This window comes from Pistacia vera, unplaced genomic scaffold (genome assembly GCF_008641045.1).
Source record: "Pistacia vera cultivar Batoury unplaced genomic scaffold, PisVer_v2 Contig561, whole genome shotgun sequence".
NCBI lineage: Eukaryota > Viridiplantae > Streptophyta > Magnoliopsida > Sapindales > Anacardiaceae > Pistacia > Pistacia vera.
The window spans coordinates 87,799-110,563 of record NW_022196403.1 but is presented as its reverse complement, the minus strand read 5'-3'; the positions used below and the strand labels follow the sequence as shown (position 1 = coordinate 110,563).

The window sequence follows — 22,765 nt, the reverse complement described above, 5'->3', positions numbered from 1 at the left end:
TGAAATCTTCCAATGGTAACTCGAAGCTTCCATTGCTTTTTTCCTTTAAGATAATGATTAAATCGTCAGAGCTGCCTGAAGTCTGCATCTGCATTTAACCCTTCTTCTAATCTCTATTTCCATCAGCACTTCAGCTCTGCATAAAAAAATTTCACCTTATAACAAAACCAGCTTAACTTTAACCTAAGATAAAGAAATTATGATAGGATTAGTATTGTTTTGTACAAAGCATGCCTGTTTTTTGGAAATGTACAAGAAACTATAACTTTTTAATTTATAAAACATTTAGTTTGCAAAGTGAGAATCAAAATGCCTCCAGAAGAAAGTTGGATTTGTCTTATCGATCCAAAAACTTTATTTTTTTCTTTTTGATATCTAGAAATCCTGAATTGCTTTGAAACTTGAGTATGAAACTGGATTAGAGACCCGTCGAACCTTACAAGTCAGACTTAAATCTTTGAGAAATCGAGAAATAATGACCTTGACAAGGTGTCATGGCTCAAAATCCAAACCCGATAGAAGCAAACTACATACTGATCATTCGACTCAAACCTCATAGGTATAAAAAATATTGTTCTTAAGATACAATTCTAAGAAGATTTTAAAAGTTTATGAATCAGGTTTGTTCATTTCAAAACCTGGCAAGTTGGAGTTCCTCAAACAAGCCTGGCGAGGTATTGAAAGAAAGGCTAGATATGAATCTATGCAAATACATTACAAAGAACAAGAGAAGTTACAACCTCAATTACCAATCTAAGCCACACATTCTCAATCAAAATTTCCAAAGTGAACGTTATCACTCATAAAATCAGATGACCGTCATTTAGAGCCCAACACATAATCCATTTTGTAATCTTGACTGCAAACCATTCTTGTTTTTATCTGGCAAAGCGGTTTTGTGTGTGTGGGTGTTTTGAGTTTCAGCTTGACCTCAGTTATGGAAGAACTCTTTTAGCCAAATCTGACCCGACCAGGGCGAACCTTTGCCAGAAACTTCATTTAGGACGCTGCTTTCTCAGGGCTATTGTTAGGATGAAAGATTTTTTCAGGGTCATTGTTTAGGGGGTTGTCTATAGAGAAATTTATATAACTTTCCTGGAAAGTTACTTGAAAATCTGTTTGTTCATTCTTTTTGTAAGTTTAATATTCCAAGATTCTTCAACAAAATCACCATCTGTGCGCATATATTGATGCATTATCAGACTATACTTAACTAGTCTCAAACAACCCTTGCATAGGATGTTGTTAAACACCAGACCAGGACCGTCAGGTCGGACCGGTACAGGACCCGGCAGCTTCTCCGTCCGGTTTTCAAGGGGGTTTTTGTAATTTCAAATTCTATAGGGACTACCTGAAATTTTATATGGTTTTTGGATATTTATCAAAAGTTTAGGATTAATTGGTAATTTTGGGTTTTGAAATAAATAAAAATTGTAGGGACAACTAAAAATTTTGGGGTATTTTGCATATACTAAAATTAAGAGATAATAATATTTTTTAATTAAATTATTGCTGAAATACGGTCCAACGATTGACCAGTGACCGGGCAACAAAACGGGTTGCCCTCCGGTCCAGTTTTAAAAATGCATGTTAAACATTTCATGAAAGGTAAGTTGTTGCAAGATTCTTCACATAAGTTGCTTAATTCTTTGCACTATGATCTCGAAAGCAGGTGAAGATAGGACAGTCAGAAAACACTGTGAAAGAATATTGTGATCACTATTCAATCTTATTTGCTTACAACATCCTATGCATTCTGCTCATGGCTGTTGGAGGACTAGTGTATATTTTCATCTTTGAAGCTGTTGCCTCAGAACCTGTCGCGTAAGGCTGATATTTGCTGTTGTTGGAGGGTGGGTGTCTGCATATCTATCTTCTTTGAAGCTTGATGCCAAGCAACCTTATGCGCAACACTGCTATTGGTATATTTATCATGTTTGTTGAAGTCTGCTTGCACGACAACTTCTTGCCCGAAGCTACTCTTCGTTGTTTGTGTTTTAGCATCCTCATCAGAGGTTGCCTGAAGTTTCCAGCGGCATAGAACCCTTCTTCCAATCTCCATTTCCAGGGCTTCCAAAGTGTCTCTCCCTTGTTTTGCAATGATTGGCTTGTTTAAGGCTGCCACCAGTCTGCTATAAAATCCTAATTAGAGCTTCCGGAAGTTTCTGGTGGTTCATAACTGCTGAATTCTTGGTTGATTCTGTTGGTCATATGCCTGTCCGGAGCTGCTATTATTCGTCAATGTTGTTCTATTGTCGTCTGCATATCGTCCACCATTCTTGGCAGCGTAATCAGTGTGCGAAAACATTTTGTTTGTTATCCAGCAGAGACATTCGGATAACTGGCCTGTTATCCATTTCAAGATTGACCCTCGGTTGTGGAAGAACTTTTCTTACCACAACACCACTCAAAAACTTTCCCAGCAACTTGGTTCATGACTAATGATTTTCCAGGGACATCTTGTGCAACGCTTACCAGTAGCAGGATCTATCTTCACGTCCCGTTTTCCCTTTTTCCAAGCTGACTTTGCATGACTTGCTGCAGAGAAACGGACGCGTGTGAGCTCCATGTTTATTTGCAGGTCTGACGTGCGTACATTGTCCTGACGGGGGCAGGTTACTCGTAACGTAACTCTTCCCACGTCAGCCCTTTGTTTTCCCGGGTATAACAAAACTCAAAAATAATATATACAGATGTATAACGTATTACCTTCAATATTCTTAAATAACCAGTCATTAAGCAACGGGAGTTGCAATGATATAAATAATTGCATCGATCTTCGTCAAGAATTTCTGTCATTATGACTAGGAAAACACTGCATAAAGTAATGATAACCTTCTGGAAATTTCTTTTGCATCATTTCACTTTATCTCAAGCAATTTCTTTTTACTTTCTAAAGTAACCATGATTAATCTGTGTAGCATAAAAAGCACTCCTTCAAATAGAACATTTAGCTTTTGCAAAAGTATGAATCAAAAGATGCCTCCAGAAGGATGATTGGATTATCTACAAAATCCACTTACCTCATAAGAACTACACAATCAAGATTTATAAAGAGATTGTTTGATGTACAATCCAGATACATTTCTTTATTTCTGAAAAAACAAAAGATATATGCAATACCACCAAAAGAAAGTATTGAAAGAACAGCTGTATATGAATGATGAATCTATGTATATTACCTTTACAGAGAACAATAAAGAAGTTAATTTTAATGTACAAGGGAATTTTAGGAACCAAACTTATCCTTCGGGTTGACATCTTCCTGCTCGCGAATTCCTTTTCGTTGATTTGACTGTGAGATAATCGATTGCTGTCCAGAGCTACTATGGCTTCCATAGCTGCTATCCTGCTTTCCAACTATCTTTTGCTGCTGTTTTGATGCCTCTCCAATGCTGTTTTCTGCTTCTACGTGACTTGGCACTGTGTTTTTTACATCTTTCTTGATGCCCGCTGGCTTGGTGACACTCTTTTGTTGTTCCTGTGACAGGATTTGCCCACCTTGTCCAAGGCTGCTAGAATTTGCAATTATTGGAGAGCTTGTTCCTGTGTTTATTTGGTTTTCGATGTTCTTTGCTTGCTTGAGAACATCCTTTTGCTGCTCTGATGATGGATTTCTGGCACTGCTCACTATTTTCGGAAGGCTGGTGTCTATATTTGTATTATCTTTGTTCTTAAAGCCCGGTTGCTTACCAAAATCCTTTTGTTTCTCAATCTTCCGTGGTGGGCCTTTTGGCTGCTCGTCCAATGAATGTTCAGAGTTACTATTGTTTCCCTTCTGGGAATTGAGATCCTTGCCATTTTTCTTTATGTCTTCCTGTCTAACATCTCCCTTTGGTAAAGAATTGTGAACCGGCTGTTCTGTGCCACCAGTTTTCTTTCCCAAATCCTGATCAGAGCTGCCTGAAGTTCCCAGCAGTTTATCCTTCTTGCTCTTCTCTCCAACTCCAGGGCTTTCACTGTTGTTTTCTTGCGTCTGGTTCAGTTGAACTGATGCCTGTCCAGAGCTGCTTCTCTTATTTTTTGCATTAGCCGCACTGTCATCTGCAGATTGTTGACCCGAGGCCTGTCCAAAATTGCTCTGTTTTTCTGCAGACGTGTTATCCTTTGCAGATTGTTGACCCGACGCCTGTCCAGAGCTGCTCTTACTCTTTTCAGTTGTTGCAATGTCATTTGCAGATCGTTGATCTGAGTCCTGTCCAGGGTTGCTCTTATTTGTTGCAGTAGTGGCGTTGTCAATTGCAGATTGTTGACCAGATGCCTGTCCAGAGCTGCTCTTATTGTTTGGAGTAGTAGCGCTGCCATCTGCAGGTTGTCCACCATTCATTTCTGTATGTTTTCCATTCCCAGCTTGACCCTCAATTTTTGAAGAACTTTCTTTATCACAACAACAGCCACAACAACACCAGTAACAACACCAATCACAAAAACTTTTCCTGCAATCTGGTTGAGCAGGACTGTTGCTATTGTCAGAGCCAATTTTTACCTCGTATCCTGTGGCCTGACCCCTCAACATCTCAGTAGCCATATTTTCAGAGTTTGTATGTAAATAATTGTGTTGGTTTTTAAAGGAAAATTTCCCTGGTGTATTAATTCATAAGTTTAAACGATCCTCCTAAAAAATTGTCTAGAAAAATATTTCTCTTGGAATTACTTCAAAACAATGTGATAGAATATGCTGCACCTTAAAGTTGTTCCAAGATTCTTCCATTAAGAATTGCTTCATTTCTAAGCAAATTGTAGACAAAATGATAGAATACAAGCAAGACCGAGAACAATAAAATATAAATAGAATATTTGCAGATACATTCTCAGAATAAGTACAGACTGTTGCCTTTTCTATCCCCACATTTTAGCGCCTGCATATCTATTATCTTCAATTGTGCCCGCTTGATTAAGAACATGTTTTTGCTTCTCATTGATCTTTGACAGTAGTCCTGCTTGCTGCCAATGATTTTCTGTGCCCGCCTTTTGTATTTCATTTCGCTTGAGACCCCCTTTTCGCTGCTTTTGTGATGAATCTTCGAAGCTACTATTCATTACATTTGGGGGTGGTTTGGATACCTCATAGTAACATCTTCTTCTGACAAATAATTGTAAACCTGTTGATCTGGGCTGCCAATTTTGTTACCTAAAGGTTGGTCCTGCGTCTTGTCTGCAGGACTTTCACTGCTGATTTTTGCTTGTTTTGCAACAATTCACCTGGTTTATCTGTTCCATCATTTTCCATTTTATCAATCTGATCATTGCTACTGAAATCTTCCAATGGTAACCTCAAAGCTTCCATTGCTTTTTTCCATCTAAGATAATGATTAAATCCTGATCAGAGCTGCCTGAAGTCTGCATCTGCATTTAACCCTTCTTCTAATCTCTATTTCCATCAGCACTTCAGCTTCTGCATAAAAAAATTTCACCTTGATAACAAAACCAGCTTAACTTTAACCTAAGATAAAGAAATTATGAATAGGATTAGTATATGTTTCTGTACAAAGCATGCCTGTATTTTTTGGAAATATGTACAAAGAAACTATAACTTCTTTAATTTATATAGAACATTTAGCTCTTGCAAAAGTGAGAATCAAAAGATGCCTCCAGAAGAAAGATTGGATTTGTCTACATAATCTGGGGAGTATCCAAAAACTTTAATTTTTTTCTTTTTGATAATCTAGAAATCCTTGAATTTGCTTTGTAAACTTGAGTATGAAACTGGATTAGAGACCCTGTCGAACCTTACAATGTCAGACCTTAAAATCTTTGAGAAATCGAGAAATAATGACCTTTGACAAAGTGTCTATGAGAGGGCTCAAAATCCAAACCCGATAGAAGCAAACTACATACCTGATCATTCGACTCAAACCTCATAGGTATAAAAAATATTGTTCTTAAGATACAATTCTAAGAAGATTTTAAAAGTTTATGAATTCAGGTTTGTTCATTTCAATAACCTGGCAAGTTGGAAGTTCCTCAAACAAGCCTGGCGAGGTATTGAAAGAAAGGCTACATATGAATCTATGCATAATACATTTACAAAGAACAAGAAAGAAGTTAACCATCAATTACCAATCTAAGCCACACTTTCTCAATTAAAATTTCCAAAGCTGAACGTTTTATCACCCATAAAATCAGATGACCTGTCATTTAGAGCCCAACAGTAATCCATTTTGTAATCTTGTGCTGCAAAACCATTCTGTTTTTTTATCTGGCAAAGCGGTTTTTGTGTGTGTGGCTTGTTTTGAGTTTCAGCTTGACCTCAGTTATGGAAGAACTCTTTTAGTCCAAATCTGACCGGACCAGGGGCGAAACCTTTGCCAGAAACTTCATTTAGGACGCTTGCTTTCTTCAGGGCTATTGTTAGGATGAAAGATTTTTTCAGGGTCATTGTTTAGGGGGTTGTCTATAGCAGGAAATTTATATAACTTTCCTGGAAAGTTACTTGCAAGAATCTGTTTTGTTCATTCTTTTTGTTAAGTTTAATATTCCAAGATTCTTCAATCAAAAATCACTTAATCTGTGCGCATATATGCTGATGCATTATCAGAACTATACTTAACTAGTTCTCAAACAACCACTTGCATAGGATGTTGTTAAAACCCAGACCAGACCGTCCAGTCGGACCGGTACAATTGGGACCCGGCAGCTTCTCCAGTCCGGTTCTCAAGGGGGTTTTTGTAATATTTCAAATCTATAGGGACTACCTTGAAATTTTATATGGCTTTTTGGATATTTATCAAAAGTTTAGGGATTAATTGGTAATTTTTTGGGGTATTTTTGAAATAAATAAAAATTGTAGGGACTAACTAAAAAGTTTTAGGGGTATTTTTGCAATATACTAAAATTTAAGAGATTAATAATAATTTTTTAAAATTAAATTATTGCTGACATCACCGGTCCAACCGATTGACCAGTGACCCGGACAGCAGAACGGGTTGCCCTCCAGTCGGGTTTTAAAACAATGCATGTTAAACATTTCGTGAAAGGTAAAATTGTTCCAAGATTCTTCACTATAAGTTGCTTAATTCTTTTGACATATGATCGTCGAAAGCAGGTGAAGATGGGACAGTCGAGAAACACACTGTGAAAGAATATTTGTGATCACTAGTTCAATCTTATTTGCTTAACAACATCCTATGCAATTCTGCTCATGGCTGTTGGAGGACTAGTGTATATTTTTCATCTTTGAAGCTTGTTTGCCTCAGAACCTGTCGCGTAAGGCTGATATTTGCTGTTGTTGGAGGGCTGGTGTCTGCATATCTATCTTCTTTGAAGCTTGATTGCCAAGCAACCTTATGCGCAACACTGCTATTGGTATATTTATCATGTTTGTTGAAGTCTGCTTGCACGACAACTTCTTGCCCGAAGCTACTCTTCATTGTTTGTGTTTTAGCATCCTCGTCAGAGTTGCCTGAAGTTTCCAGCGGCATAGAACCCTTCTTCCAATCTCCATTTCCAGGGCTTCCAAAGTTGCTCTCTGCCTTGTTTTGCAATGATTGGCTTTGTTTAAGGCTGCCACCAGTCTTTGCTATAAAATCCTAATTAGAGCTTCCGGAAGTTTCTGGTGGTTCATAACTGCTGAATTCTTGGTTCTGATTCTGTTGGTCATACGCCTGTCCGGAGCTGCTATTATTCGTCAATGTTGTTCTATTGTCGTCTGCATATCGTCCACCATTCTTGGCAGCGTAATCAAGTGTTGCGAAACCATTTTGTTTGTTATCCAGCAGAGACATTTCCGGATAACTGGCCTGTTATCCATTTCAAGATTGACCCTCGGTTGTGGAAGAACTTTTCTTACCACAACACCACTCAAAAACTTTCCCAGCAACTTGGTTCATGACTAATGATTTTTCCAGGGACATCTTGTGCAACGCTTACCAGTAGCAGGCATATTTTCAAAGTTTGAATGAAAATAATTTTCTTCTGTGCTTAACTACAAATTTCCCTTGTATATTGCATAATAAGTGAAATAATCCTCCTGAAAAGTTCTCCAGAAAGAATATTTCTCCTGGAATACTTCAAAACAATCTGTTAATGCCTTTTGCACTGGAAAGTTGCTCTCAGATTCTTCAATTAAGAGTTGCTTAATTTCTGTGCAAATTATAGACAATTGATGTTACAAGCAAGAATCAGAACCATAATTAGAATATATACTGAACTGTAAACACTTGAAGATGTGAAACTGAGAGCACCCGATAATTCGCCTATCATATTTGCACAAAGCTTGCCTGTGTATTTGTAAAACATTACGCACTGAAAGCTTAAGGCTTTGAAAAGTACTAATGTGTGCTATTACTCTAATATTTTGTCATGTGATTGGATATAGCACCAGAACCATTGCATATCACTATGTATTACCAGAATCAGTTATCAGGAAGGAATATGAGTTTGCATTGTATTCTCTATACAAAGGCATATAAACTACACAAATCTTGCAAATATGTATATTATAAGACTTTAAAACTTGTTGCTTGAATGTGATATATAAGGAAATTCAGAATCTCAGTTGATATTAGTTTTACTTATATTAAGCAGATTAAAATATATTCCTTTTTCATTGACAATCAAATCAATCACCACTTCGTATTTGCTCTAATAAGAAACTCGAATCGGGAATGTCAGTGCTTTTACTAAGTAGAGCTTGAGTCTTTGTCAATGGCATGGATTCTTTTACATCATTTTACTTTATTCAAGCCATTTCTTTAGGTTGCCATATATAGTGATAGGACACTAAACAACCCAGGAGGTTCAGAGGAGGGTACCAGCCTAGCACCAAAGTGTACGTGAAGAAGAATAAAGTGGATGAGTAGGCTGGATGGGAGTTGGTTAAAAAGAATATCTTCGTGGCAATAGAATTAGCAGAATGGTTTGGGTATAAGACGGGAATGAAATGTGTACAGGGTATCATAGGATTCATAGAGTTGTATTGGGAGGCCCCTAGCTCCTCGAAGTGCTAGTACTATCACTTTTACTTCCTTTCATTTCTGTTCTTTCTTTATTTTGCCATTATTGTTCTTAGTTCTGGAATGTCAATTACTGCAGTTTATTAATACAAATATCAAAGGAATATTCAGTGTTTAAGCTTGTTCTGTGTGTGCGTTGAGTTGATTGTGGTTGAAATCTTTGGATTCTTATCATTTGGTATTAGAGCCAAGGAATTGTTATGGTTAATACGAGAATGGAAGCTAGGATTGATGGATTGGAAAAAGATATGGGAAGTGTTAAGGAGGACATCGGCAGTATTAAGGGGTACCTCGTAGAATTAAGGGAATGGACGCGTTTGAAGGATGAGAAGGAGAAAAGTGTTGCTCAAGGGAAAAGTAAGGGAGAGTCATCGGAAATCTGGTGATTAAAGAAGAAGGAAGCCCAGAACGACTCAGAAATAGTGAGAGCAATGGAGCTGATCGGAAAAAAAGAAAGTTGGACTTACCTCTGTTTTACGGCAAAGACCCGAATGGTTGGGCTTTTGGAGCCGATCGGTACTTCAACATCAACAAGATCGCCGAGGAGGAGAAGATGGAATCAGCGGTGGTGTGCATGAAGGGAAGGGCTCTCAATTGATTCTAGTTTATTGATTCAAGAGCTCCGTTTCCAAATTGAGGAACGTTTAAAAATGCATTGATCGAACAATTCCGGCCATCTTATAAAGGTTCTGCTTTTGAGTCTCTGGTGGCATTGAAGCAGACCGAAACTGTAACTGAGTACCGTGAGCAATTGAGGAAATTTAGCTGTCCGGCCATCCCTAAGTTTCCATTTAACAAAATGGTCATGAAAATCTTTTTGATTTTTTTTGGGTTAAAAAATATGACATAGCATTCTTAGCAAAAAGGATTTGGGTGAAAGGATTTAAACATTTGTGGGTTAGAATATAATAAAGAGAAGTTGATTTAAAATTTGAAAGGCAGAACACATTTCTCTCAGGTTCTTTCTCTCCCTCGTTTTTTCTTCCAATTTTCTACAATTTCTCAATTTCTCAATTTCTTTGCTCTTTGCACTTTTTTCATTCCTTGCCATTCATGATTAAGTTATAATGGCTGAGTTCTTAAAGAAACAGAAAAAAACTCATATACTCCCCAAATTGTAGGCACGACTAGGTCTACCAAAAATGGAGAAGAAGAAGTTGGGATGGAGTAACTTCTGATGACTAAAGTTGCTCCACTAGGAGAGGAGACGGCGTTGACGGAAGACATTCTATTGGCGAAACAAGGGAGGGCAAGAGTTGAAATTGAAACTGAAGAGGAGGATGCCGACGCAAATTCAAAGAGTTAGACATGATCGCTTAAGCGATCTAAAATCGCTTAAGCGATCAAGAGTAAAAGCAAAGGATCACTTAAGCGATCTGGTATATGATAGAAGATCGCTTAAGCGATCTGGTATAAGCGATTTTAGATCACTTAAGCGATTGTGCATCTGAGCAGAAATTGATTCTGCCTCAGACACGATCGCTTTAAGCAATTATAAATCGCTTAAAGCGACCAACGTTAAAAGCAAAGGATCGCTTAAGCGATCATGCGTCTGGGCACTTATTTATTGTCTTGTTCANAAAAGTAAGGGAGAGTCATCGGAAATCTGGTGATTAAAGAAGAAGGAAGCCCAGAACGACTCAGAAATAGTGAGAGCAATGGAGATGATCGGAAAAAAAGAAAGTTGGACTTACTTGTGTTTTACGGCAAAGACCCGAATGGTTGGGCTTTTGGAGCCGATCGGTACTGCAACATCAACAAGATCGCCGAGGAGGAGAAGATGGAATCAGCGGTGGTGTGCATGAAGGGAAGGGCTCTCAATTGGTTCTAGTTTATTGATTCAAGAGCTCCGTTTCCAAATTGGGGAACGTTTAAAAATGCATTGATTGAACAATTCCGGCCATCTTATAAAGGTTCTGCTTTTGAGTCTCTGGTGGCATTGAAGCAGACCGAAACTGTAACTGAGTACCGTGAACAATTTGAGTTGTTTGCTGCACCGATGAATGAGGTAGGGGAAGAACTGTTGATGGGCACACTTACTAATGGACTGAAGGAGGAGATTAAAGCGGATTTGGGAATTGCTAGGCCCACTTTCCTTTTTACTAATGAACCAAGCCCATAGAATAGATGAAAGAAATGGGATCCTGGACAAATCCAAAATTAAACCAGCCCAAGCCCAATGGAATTTTATGGCTGAACCAAACAAATTTGAGCCATATACCCTAATTACACCCAGCCCAGAACCTCTTGAATCAGCTGTGGCTCTAATTACGCAAGAAATTCATATCGCATGTCAAATTCGTTTTGAGAAAGAAGAGAGATTGCCAGAATCTTCACCAACAAACCTTCGAGAGGGCAATTTCCGGCGAATGACAGACGGTGGAATGCAATACAAAAGAGAGAGAGGGTTGTGTTTCAAGTGTGATGAGAAATTCGGTCCCAATCATCGTTGCCGGAACAAGACACTCCAGATTATGTTCGTCACAGCTGATGAAAAGTCTGAGGAAGAAGAAACCATCCTGAAACCTGATGATGAGGCTAATGTCGAAGGTACTTCTGTTCCCCTATCTATGAATTCCATTGTCGGTATAACTTCGGCGAACACGTTGAAGCTCGTGGGCAGATTAAGGGGGAGAGAGTAATAGTATTGGTTGACAGTGGGGCTTCCCACAACTTCATCTCTCAAGAATTGGTCAATAAGTTGCAGCTGGAGAGGGATGATTCTAAGGCTTTTGGCGTAATGGTGGAGAATGGGTATACAGTAAGGAGTACTGGAGTTGGTAGAAGAGTGAAACGAGAAATTCAGGGCATCACAGTTTGTCAAGATTTTTTTCCGTTTGATTTAGGAGGAGCCGATTTAGTCTTGGGAATAAGCTGGTTGAGCTCATTGGGTGATGTGTGTTCTAATTGGAAGAGGCTAACAATGGAGTTTGAAGTTAATGGAAAATCAGTGACAAGGGATCCTTCCTTAGTGAAAATTGTAGCTTCGTTAAAAGCAATGCTAAAATCACTGCAACAACAAGGGGAGGCTGTTTTGACCGAATTCTCCAGCCTCTTTGATCAACCAGGAAATCTTCCCCCACGTCGTAAAAGAGATCATGCCATCACTCTCAAGGAGGGGGCTCAACTCCCTAACTCAGGCCGTACAGATACCCATTTTTAAAAAAAAAAAAAAAAAAAAAATGGGATAGAGAAATTGGTATCAGAGCCAAGGAATTGTTATGGTTATGCATATCAACTCTTTGATTTGTCATATGCAATTTATGTATTTCAATGTTTCTGAAAACACTGCTAGAAAAGAAAAGGTATTGGAACAATGTAGTATTGAAAGAAAAAAAGCTATTTCAAAACTATTTACATGAGGAAAAAGAAAGGATAGATAAAGGAAAGAGAAAGAAATTAGTCTTTTTATACAAAGGAATCTGAGAAACCAAACTTCTCTTTTTCGTCGAAGTCTTCCTGCTGCTGAAATCCCTTTTGTTGATTTGACAATGGCATATTCACTTGTTGTTTAGAGCCACTAGTTGCATTTTCTGAATGATCTGGCTTTGTATTTCTTCCATGGCTTTCATAGCTTTTATCTTGTTTGTGAATTTCCTTTTGCCGCTCTTTTGATGCCTGTCGAATGCTGCTTTTTGTTCTATCTGTATAGCTTATCCCTGTATTTTCATCATCTTTGTTGATGCCCTCTTGCTTGACAACACCCTTTTCTTGTTCCTTTGACAGTAATTGCCTTCCTTGTCCGAGGCTGCTAAAATCTGTAACCATGGAAGAGCTCAGTCTTGAGTTCACTTGTTTTTCATTGTTACTTTCTTGCTTTCCAAAACCCTTCTGCTCCTGTTCTGACTTGGTTGTCTTCGAAGAGTGATTGGTTTTTCTATATTCATCTTCCTTTTTGAAGCTTTCTTGTCCAACAAGCTTTTCTCCATCACTGCTCTTGATTGTCGTTGGAGGGCTGGCGTCACTTTTTCTATCATCTTTGCTGAAACTCGCTGGCTTAACAACAGTTTGCCAATCATTTTTATTTGAATTTTTATCATCTTTGTTGAAGTTTCCTTGCCTCTCAAGCGTTTGCCCAATGCTGCTCTTGGTTGTCTTGGGATGGATGGTTTCAGTAAATTTATCTTCTTATTTGAAACTCTCTTTCTCAGCAACCTTTTGTTCAGTGCTGCTCTTTCCTGTTTTTGCAGGGCTAGTTTCTGTAAATTTATCATCTTCTTTGAAACTCCTTTGCTTGAAAACCTTTTCCTCGGCGCTGCTCTTGCTTGACTTAGGAGGGGTTGTATCTGTACATTTATCCTCTTTGACGGACCTTACTTGCTTGACAACCTTCTCTTCAGCGATTTTCTTGCCCATCTTTGAAGAGCTAGTATCCGTATTTGCATCATCTTCGCCAAAGCTTACTCGAATGGAAAGCTCTTTCGCAACAGTGCTCTTGAATCTCTCGGGACGTCTAGGATCTGTATGTTTATCTTCCTTGTTCAAGCCTGTTTCGCAAGCAGCCTCTTCCCCAATGCTACTCTTGGCTATCTCCGAAGAGCTGGAGCCTGCATGTCTAGTATCTTCATTGACGCCTGCTTGATTAAGAGCATGCTTTTGCTTCTCAATGATCTGGCCTGCCTGCTCAGCCCCACCAATGATTGGTGTCTGGCTCTCGTTCTTGATTTCTCGCTCGAGGCCCTCCTTTCGCTGCTCTTCCGGCAAATGCTCAAAACTACTACAGGCTTCATTTGGAGGTTTGGATTCCTCATACTTACCAGTTTTATTATTTTTTCTTGTAACGTCTTCTTTCGATAAATCATTACAAACCGGTTGATGGCTGCCAACTTTGTTCCCAGAAGGATGCTCCCCTGTTTTCTCTGCAGGTCTTTCATTGCTGATCTTTTGCTTGTTTTGCAACAATTCACCAGGTTCATCTGTGCTACCATTTTTCATTTTAAAAACCTGATTCGAGCTGCTAAAATCTTCCCGTGGTACATGATCCACCGTCTTCTTTCCAGCCTCAAGGCTTCCATTTTCTTGTTTAGCTGGGAAGCTTGTTTTCCCCAACATAGAATCTCTCTTTGTAGCTTCAGAATCTGAAATATGGTCACCATTCACTGTTTCAACTGCGGCCACTGAAGAACGAACTTCATTCTTCTCGCAACAAAAAAACTGATAAATCTGAAGCCAAATCCTATGACAGAATTCACAAAACTTTTGCCAGCAATTCTGCTCTTGAGGATTATTGTTGCTTTGTACTTTGACATTTTTTGGTTGGCTGCCTTGAGGCTTTTGACCACGAAATTTAGTAGTGGCCATACTCTCAGGAATGGTGTGATTCTGTAAAATTACATCAGTGCTTGACTAAGGATTTCCCTCATTATAACTAAGAAAACACTACATAAAACTAAACAATGCTACAGGAAAATTTACCAGAACGAATATTTTCACCTGGAATCACTCCGAAACCCGGATCCTGCAACATTGCTTTACTTGCATTTTATCCTTACAATTATACCAAATGAGATACAACAAGCAAGATACAGAACCAAGTCGAAGAATATTCATATGTTAATACATTGCAAAATCTATTAAGAAACTAACCATCATCATTAAGAGAGAACAATTCTCAGAATCTGGAGTTGAATTTAAACACATAAGCCATTTCAATTGCTGCTATGGGTTTTTTTTTTTTTTTTTTTTTCCTTTCTTTTTGTGTTGAGATTTGATAAGGGTATCTTTTGAAATCACAAGAAAAACATGTAATACAGTTTATATGAAGATAATGAATGAAGTTTCAGAATCAAACATATCAGGAAAGAATAAAGCAGAAGGGGTCTGTTTGGTTTACCACTGCAGAAGCAAAGGACGTGTTTCATCCATATATAATAATAAGACTTGCAAAGATGGCTATACATTCATGCCAAAAATATGATTTTTTTTTTTTTTTTTTTTTTTGACCAAGGGTGTTCAGACCAGCTTGCACGCACCTCAACTAATCTTTCTAGATCTTGAAATTGCTGATCGGATAAGAGTCCTAGTGACCACTACTATTAGTGTTTGGAGAGACTCGAAAGAAATATGAAGTGTTCACATAAGCACCATGGACTCTTTTGTATCATTTTTGTCTGCATCTTACATCACTAGCTAGCAAATTAGAGTCTGAACCAGTATTCATGCCAAAATTCCAAAATTCTATAGGATTGAATCAAAAGTTAGTTGCAATATATATACATATGTGTGTGTGTGTGTATTTTTTTATGACCCAAGGTGTTCGGACCAACTCAAGCGCATCTCAACTAATCTCTCGGGACCCTGAAACTACCGTTCAGATAAGAGTTTTAGTGACTACCCCTATTAACATCCGATGAAGGACTCGAACTTAGGACCCCTTGAGTAATACACCCAAGAGCCTCTATCGAACTACTCAATCACTCAAAGGTAGTTTCTATGCTATATTCCTTTCAAAGAATAACCTAATATCATTTATTTAAGAAAATATTATTCACCTCATATGAAACTATAAATACTTTTAATAAAACTTCGAATAAAATTAAGAACAATAATTAAATTTAATAATTCAAAGATCACACTCATTTCTCCTCGAGCCAAAAATAATTTTTAAAAACTAAAATATAATATTCGGAATGTAAGTTTTATATAAATATTGTCTAATTTTTCAAATGTATTTGATATAATTGAAAGAAAGAAAAAATTGTTCTCAAAGTCGAAAGAAATTGGGTTAATATTTGACTCTTCTAAGGTTTGATTAAAGAACATAAATTCTTTTTAAAGAATAAGAAAAATTTATCTACCCAATTGTTATAAATTAACAAATATATATCTAATTTTTTTTATCACATAAAACTTAACGACATGAATTTTTAACCCAAAAAACTATATAGAACATTTAAAAGCAATTTTTTTTTTTTTTTACCTTATTTTACATGTCAATCAAATACATTTTCTTAAAGATTTTGGTTTCAAAATTTTGATGTTCAAAAAAATAATAAGAAAAAGAATATTATAACCTTAATGATACTATTTTTTTTTTTTTTTAAATGTACATTAGAGGACATCATTTTAAGAAATTGATTGTTATAGGACAATTTTTATAAAAAGAATTCTCAACTAAAGGATATTTAGCGGTAAAACACTGTTAACTTTAACTTAATTTCCTAAAATGACTTTAACGCCCATGTACAATTATGATTTCGTTTAAAAAAAAAAAAAAAAAAAACAAAGCTAAGAATTTATGTGTAATTATATTAAGTTAAATTTTAAAAGTAATATATATTTAACAATAAAATAAAACTAAAATGCAAAATATAATAAAAAAATATTTATCAACTTATTTTATTTATGATTCTCATTGAAATGAAATGTGTAAATAAAATTAAAGTTAACGTCGTTTGTTTTTAAGTGTCCTTTAATTGTAAGTTTTAATAAAAAAATATCCTCTAATAATATTTCTTAAAACGATGTTCTGTAGGTGATGATACCCTTAATAAAATTTGGAGTTTTATTGTTCTTTCGAAAGGAAGGGCACCAAATGGGAGCCTCACAGCCGTCGGTTTCAAATACCCCAAACACAAACCAACGGCATACATCACAAGCAAACCAACACCTGAGACGCATAGAATCAGTCTCACACAGTCTCAGATTGAGACATCTCATAAACAAAAACGCAGAGCTTCCAACCAAACCCTAAGGCTAAAAATCAACCAAACCATTGAAGACGAAGAAGAAGGCTGAGGTCCGATCATGGCGTTCTCTTCTCGGCTCTTATCCAAACCCAAACAGGTCGGTAACTCACTCCTCGCTATTCCAGATCGGAATAAGGCTATCCTTATCCTCGATCAATTCTTCCTTAACCTCGAAAACTGAAGTTTCTTACTCCTCAATACTCGATTTCATTTTTTCTTTGCGCATTTTGTTCAATCGGATCTGAAATGCGAGTGTGGCCTTTTTTTTAAAAAAAAATTTTAAAAGTATAAATATAAATTTGGTTACACCTACAATCTGAAAGTTTGTTTTTAGCATTAAAATAATAATAATCTGAAATTTGTTGCTTTTACATTTTTAAAATAAAATGACAGCTACTGAAAAATCTGATATTTATTAATATTTTTAGAATTCTTTTTGGGGGATTTGACTAACTATCTTAGTGAAAATGAGTATCATTTATGTTTTAAAATTGAAATTTTTTAGATATCACTAACATTTATGTTCTTAATTGTTTATTTTTTTGCTTGTTTATTGCTCGGCATTTACTTTTTTTTGGTGTATTTTATATTGGAAATGCACAGTTGTGTGGGAGCCAAGTGATACTGCAGCAGCAGCAGCATGCTATTCCAGTGCGTTACTTTGCGAAGGAAGCTGCACCTCCGGCTCTTAAGGGAGATGGTGAGTGAATGTATAGTTGTTTTAATGTTTGTTTGTATGTATTAACAGATTGGAAAGTCAAGAATTGGGAAATAAATAATAAACAAAGGGAGTAACCCGTCTTGAAAAGAGAGAGAATGAACGCTAGCGCGGAAATAAGTTAGTTTGAAATTGGGTGTAATTTGCAACTGTATATCGATATTAAGCATATGGGCTTGTTTGAATTAGTGAACTAGTTTTCATTTTCAAATTTGCAAAAGAATATTGAAGGTAGATTGTGATGCTTGATCTTTTGGGTGTTATGGTTATTCGATGAACAAGTAATTGCATTTGATGGGTTTTTCAAATTCTTGATTATAGTTGATATTGGCTGTTTTTGACCTACTTTTGGTGCTTTATAACTGCTAAAAGTTTGGTTTCTTTAATGAGGAGAAATAGAAGCGGTGGAATGGGTATTTTATTTTTGGCGTATACCATTATCTGCTGATTGTTGTGTTTTGATATTTTATGAGCTTGTTGTGTTATTTGATAATTTACTGAACAAGTACTTTCATTTGTGCTGAAAAGAGATGTTGAAGAACATCTTTTTGGATGTTAAGAAAAAATTTGAGACAGCCATGGGGATACTTCGGAAGGAGAAGATCACCATTGACCCAGATGATCCTGCTTCTGTTTCTCAGTATGCCAAGGTCATGAAGACAATCAGAGAGAAGTAAGTTCCTTTGTCTCATTTGGCATTCATTTATTCCATGATTGCTCTCTTTTATATATCCTGGTGCATTTTAGTGAAATGATTTGAGATATGTATTTTTTTTTTAATCCATTTATTTATACCTTAAATATTTATGTATGATCTCTAATCTTGTGAGTGATGTGTATGTAATGCTTAACATTTTCCGAAATATCACTTCACAGCTTACGTATCAAGGGACATTATTCATGGAGCTAACTTTTCTATAGATATTAGAATTGATTAATGTGAATTTGGACCTTTTTTATGCTTTAAATGTTTTGAGACTGTCAGTCTGTGTTTCCTGCTATATCATTGTCAAATAAATGTACAGGGGTGAATGTTGAATGAGAGAAGAACCGTGTATGGTACATTTATGTCACCTTAATTTTATTGTTTCGGTTAATGATGAATTTACCTATTATATTTTGGCATCTGCAGAGCAGGGTTGTTTTCAGAATCTCAAAGGATTCAGTTTACCATCCAAAGTCGAACAGAAGGAATCCCAGATGCTCGGACATATTTGTTGACGTTAAAGGAAATTCGGATCAAGTATGTACTCATTTATATATTCTTTATGTTTTAGATATAACTGTTGTTGTAGTTCAAGCTTTGTAAGTTGTTGTAGTTCAAGCTTTGTACTTGTGTTTTTATGTGCTGTGACCACCATTTTTTACTAGAATGAATGGAATTTGGAAAAAGAACTTCTTATCACCTCTCCATGCTTTCTTAATTTTTGTTGCCAGTGCATTTAGGCTATTCTTCTAGCAGTGGTGATAAGAATTGGTTAAATTTTATTTTCGCATGAGACTATGCATCAAATGATGAACTACCAGTGAGATTGACTGCTTCTATGTTTATCGTGGATCCGAAATAGCTGCAAATTACAATTGAAGCCGTAATAATATTATTTGTATCTTTTCTGTTTCAGGAGAGGACTCACTGATGAACTTGGTGCAGAGGCTATGATGATGGACGCCCTCGAGAAAGTTGAAAAGGAAATAAAAAAGCCTCTTATGAGGAATGATAAGAAAGGGATGGCTTTGCTTTTGGCTGAGTTTGATAAGATTAATAAGAAGTAAGTATCATTAGCTTTTAGCTGCTTTGTTTTTTTTACACTTTTGTGTATAATGAGGATTCGACTGAGGCTTTTTAGTTGGAATGTTTGTCATAGTAAGGTTGAGTGAACTTTAGCTTGTTCCTACTGTGGTGTCGACGTTTATTATCTAATTTAATTGCATTTATGAGGTATGTCTATTTGGTATGGAGTCTAGTGTATTTGTACTAGAACTATTCTATGCAATTCACCTGAACTATGATTACTAAGATATAAGTGATGACTTAAAATTTGCGTTACTGTCTGAATTTGATGACACAGGTTTGACCATACTAGTGGCTTGAAAGTTGAATTTGTTAGTCATAGTAGCTGTGTGCAGCCCAATATTTCATAGCATAATTCTGATTAGAATATTCAGCATGTTTAGCCAAGTATATAATAAGACTAGTACTCTGTTCTGCCATGATGCTTTATCATAATATATGAACATGGTAGGTGCAGCTAATCCTGCATATTGGGGAAAAAGAAGGAACCAATTATTCATGCTTACATGCTTAAGGACTGATGACACATCTGAAGTGCTCAAGTTGTCAATTTACCCCATCGGTGTCGTGTGTGGGTCAGGGGTTCTTTCATGTCAATTTCATATTTGTTATGTATATATTGACCAGTACCAAGGGCTTCCATGGTATATTTTGCAATGTAGATATATATGTGGGTTTATTTTCGTACATGTAGTTTGTTATTTAGTGCATTAATCTTATGTCATTTATAGAATAAAGTATCACTTTATATGATGCGATATTTTCATATGATTCAAACCATTTAAAAATGAATTGGGCTGTATTTGAGTGTGAGTTATGCATTGTTATGATATAGAGGTTATAGGTGTAGTATTGATGTGTTATTATGCACCGATAAAATGCCCACTTTGGTGTGACAAGAGGTTGAGGAACTTGTGGGTCATATGAAAAATATGAAATTTATATCACCATTCAATTTGGAGAGAGTAAATAGCAAACGATTTTTGTAGCATTGCTAAAAGTGACTCAAAAATGATTTTTACCAACCAATATCTCTATTCCTCCTTTATTGTTCTACCATTATGAGGTTGTGTATGCAAGCAGGAAGGCTAATTTTCTTGATAGGGTAAGCTGGAAGGTCAGCTGACCTACACCTAGATAACTGTGGTAATTAAACTACATCTATAATTAGTATTGTGGGCCTATCAAGTTTTTTATTCAGAACTATAGGATTCATCCTGGTTACTGAATTTTTTACTCCAGTTCTCTAAAAGTTATGTGTCTGTATATGCTTGATACTGCTCAAAATTTGTTTTCTTTAATTTCCCTAAGGTTTGGTATGAGGCCAAAAATGAATAAGCACCTCTGACAAATTCATTATCTTACCAGGCTTGGAATCCGGAAGGAGGACTTGCCAAAGTATGAAGAGCAGTTGGAAAACAAAATTGCCAAAGCACAGCTGGAGGAGCTGAAGAAGGATGCTCTTGAGGCTATGGAAACCCAAAAGAAGCGGTAGGTTATTTGCACTTTGCAATGCTGACCATTTTCTATTGTAAACCCATCAATTTTTTTGCACGTTTTACTGTCTTCATGGCATGTTCTGTGCACTCAAGTCAGGTGTTGAAGGGTAGAACTGGCCTAGGTCGTAGGTTTAAATTGTCTAAAAACAAAGTGACACTTGATTACCTACCAAGAAATTATCTAGAGGCCTCTTATCTAAGATGTTGTATCACATGAATTTATTGACTACAAAAGGGCTATAGATGAGCAGTAAGCCCCGGTTTTGCACCCAATAGAAACAATGGACTTGTCAGAGGGGTGAGCTTGCATCTTATTTAGATGCCATTGAAGATGGCAAATGGGCTATTGAGGCAGCTGCCATGTGTCCTTAACTGACCAGTGCTATTTGAATTCAGATTGACCAATTTACTTTGTATCTAAATTTTATTGCAAGAGAGTTGGAACTGATATTAGTCTTTCTCCGATTTCAGGGAGGAGTTCAAAGATGAGGAAATGGTGGATGTGAAGTCACTGGACATCAGAAACTTCCTCTGAGAGATTCAACATCTGGTTTTCTTTTACGATTTGATCCGAGGTTGAACTATTGTTGCGACATAATGGAGAACCTTACTCAGATTATGACGATACCTTTTATTACTTTGCTATAATAATAATCGACCATGTCCATGCGAGATCCAGAAATGTGTTGCTGTTTGTGCTATGAAAATACATTCAGCACAATCCTCATGTTTTTCATTTTCATTTTTTGTCAAACATTTCATTGTATCTAATGCTTCTCAATGCATGGATCTTTTTTAGGCTCTGGTGCTTTTTTTTAGCCCCATCTTGTGACCCAACATGTTTATAGGATTATAAGTTGCTCCCATTCAAGCCTGAAAATGAATGTTTGTTGCCTCTTTCTGAGCTTCAATTTTCAAATTTATAAAAAAAATTAAAAAACATCCATCAGTTCTGTTAGTATGTGAGGCATATAAGTTCTATTAGTACACTGAAACATTTGGATTGAAGAGTCTAGAGGTGGAAAATTTGGGCCGGGTTAGGCGGGTTAACCCTAGCCCGGCCCGGGAAAATGAGGGTTAAGCCTTGGCGGTCCGGGTTGACCCTAACCCAGTAGCAACCCCCGGGCGGGTCGGGTTGCACAATGGCAACCCGCAATCCGGCGAGTTGCTATTTTGTCTCTTTTGCAAGAGACACGGCAACCCGCCGGGTTGGTTGTGTGCAACCCGGCGGGTTGGCCCAAAAAAATAAAAAAAATAAAAATTTTTATTTTATTTTTCAAATTACCCTTTTACCCTTGAAATATAGTCGTTTTATAGCCGTTGGAAGGGTCTTTTTCGTCATTTCTCTTTCCCATTTTTTCCTATAAATTGGTTCTAAATTCTCACATTTTTCTCACAACTCAAATTCTCTCATTCTTTCATATTCTCTAATCTTTAATCTCTCAATTATTCATTTATTAGTTTTTGCAATTTGCTCATATTTTAATTTTTATTAGTTTTTGCAATTTTTAATTAATATTTCCAATTTTCCAAATTCCAATTTCCATACTCCAATAAGTCTAATTTTTCTTATATTATAATTTTATTGTATCAAAATTGAATTAATATTTGAAATGTTAACAAACAAAAAAATTGAATTGAATTATTGATATTTGAAAAGTTAATTAAAAACAATTATATTTATAATTATTTATTTGAAAAGTTAAATAAAAAAATAAAAAACAAAAAAAATAGGAAAATCGGGCTAACCCGGCCCAGCCCGCCACCTAACCCGGCGGGTTAGGGCTGGCGGGCCGGGCTGGGCCAGCCATTTTGGAGAAAATAGCGGGCCTAACCCGGCCTGCCTTTGTTGGCGGGTGGGTTAGGCCCGGCCCACCAAACAAAGTAACCCGTCACGGGCCGGGCCGGGCGGGTTACTTTGTTTGGCGGGCCGGGCCTAACCCGCCAAACAAAGTAACCCGTCGCGGGCCGGGCCGGTTGGGTTACTTTTCCATTTTAAGGGATGCACACTGGTGTGTCATGTTAGTGTGTGAGGCATATAAGTTCTGTTAGTACCAAAGAAAATTAGATTTGTACTGAAAATTTATCAACAGTAGATAATGGAAGTGAAACAA

At 36.8% G+C, this 22,765-nt stretch overlaps 2 protein-coding genes across 2 annotated transcripts; one reads left to right on the top strand and one right to left on the bottom strand.

Annotated features, from left to right (window-relative positions):
- Nucleotides 1–3,229: 3,229 nt before the first annotated feature.
- LOC116108291 (putative uncharacterized protein DDB_G0285119) lies at nt 3,230–4,528 on the bottom strand. The gene has a single exon (XM_031394542.1). It carries the CDS (start codon nt 4,526–4,528, stop codon nt 3,230–3,232), a length of 1,299 nt encoding a protein of 432 aa, XP_031250402.1.
- Nucleotides 4,529–16,700: 12,172 nt separating this feature from the next.
- On the top strand, nt 16,701–21,455 carry LOC116108300 (probable ATP synthase 24 kDa subunit, mitochondrial). Its single transcript, XM_031394551.1, has 7 exons — nt 16,701–16,739; nt 17,246–17,342; nt 17,889–18,033; nt 18,493–18,603; nt 18,983–19,129; nt 20,521–20,643; nt 21,123–21,455. Exons 1-7 carry the CDS (start codon nt 16,701–16,703, stop codon nt 21,184–21,186), a joined length of 726 nt encoding a protein of 241 aa, XP_031250411.1. The 3' UTR covers nt 21,187–21,455.
- Nucleotides 21,456–22,765: the final 1,310 nt, after the last annotated feature.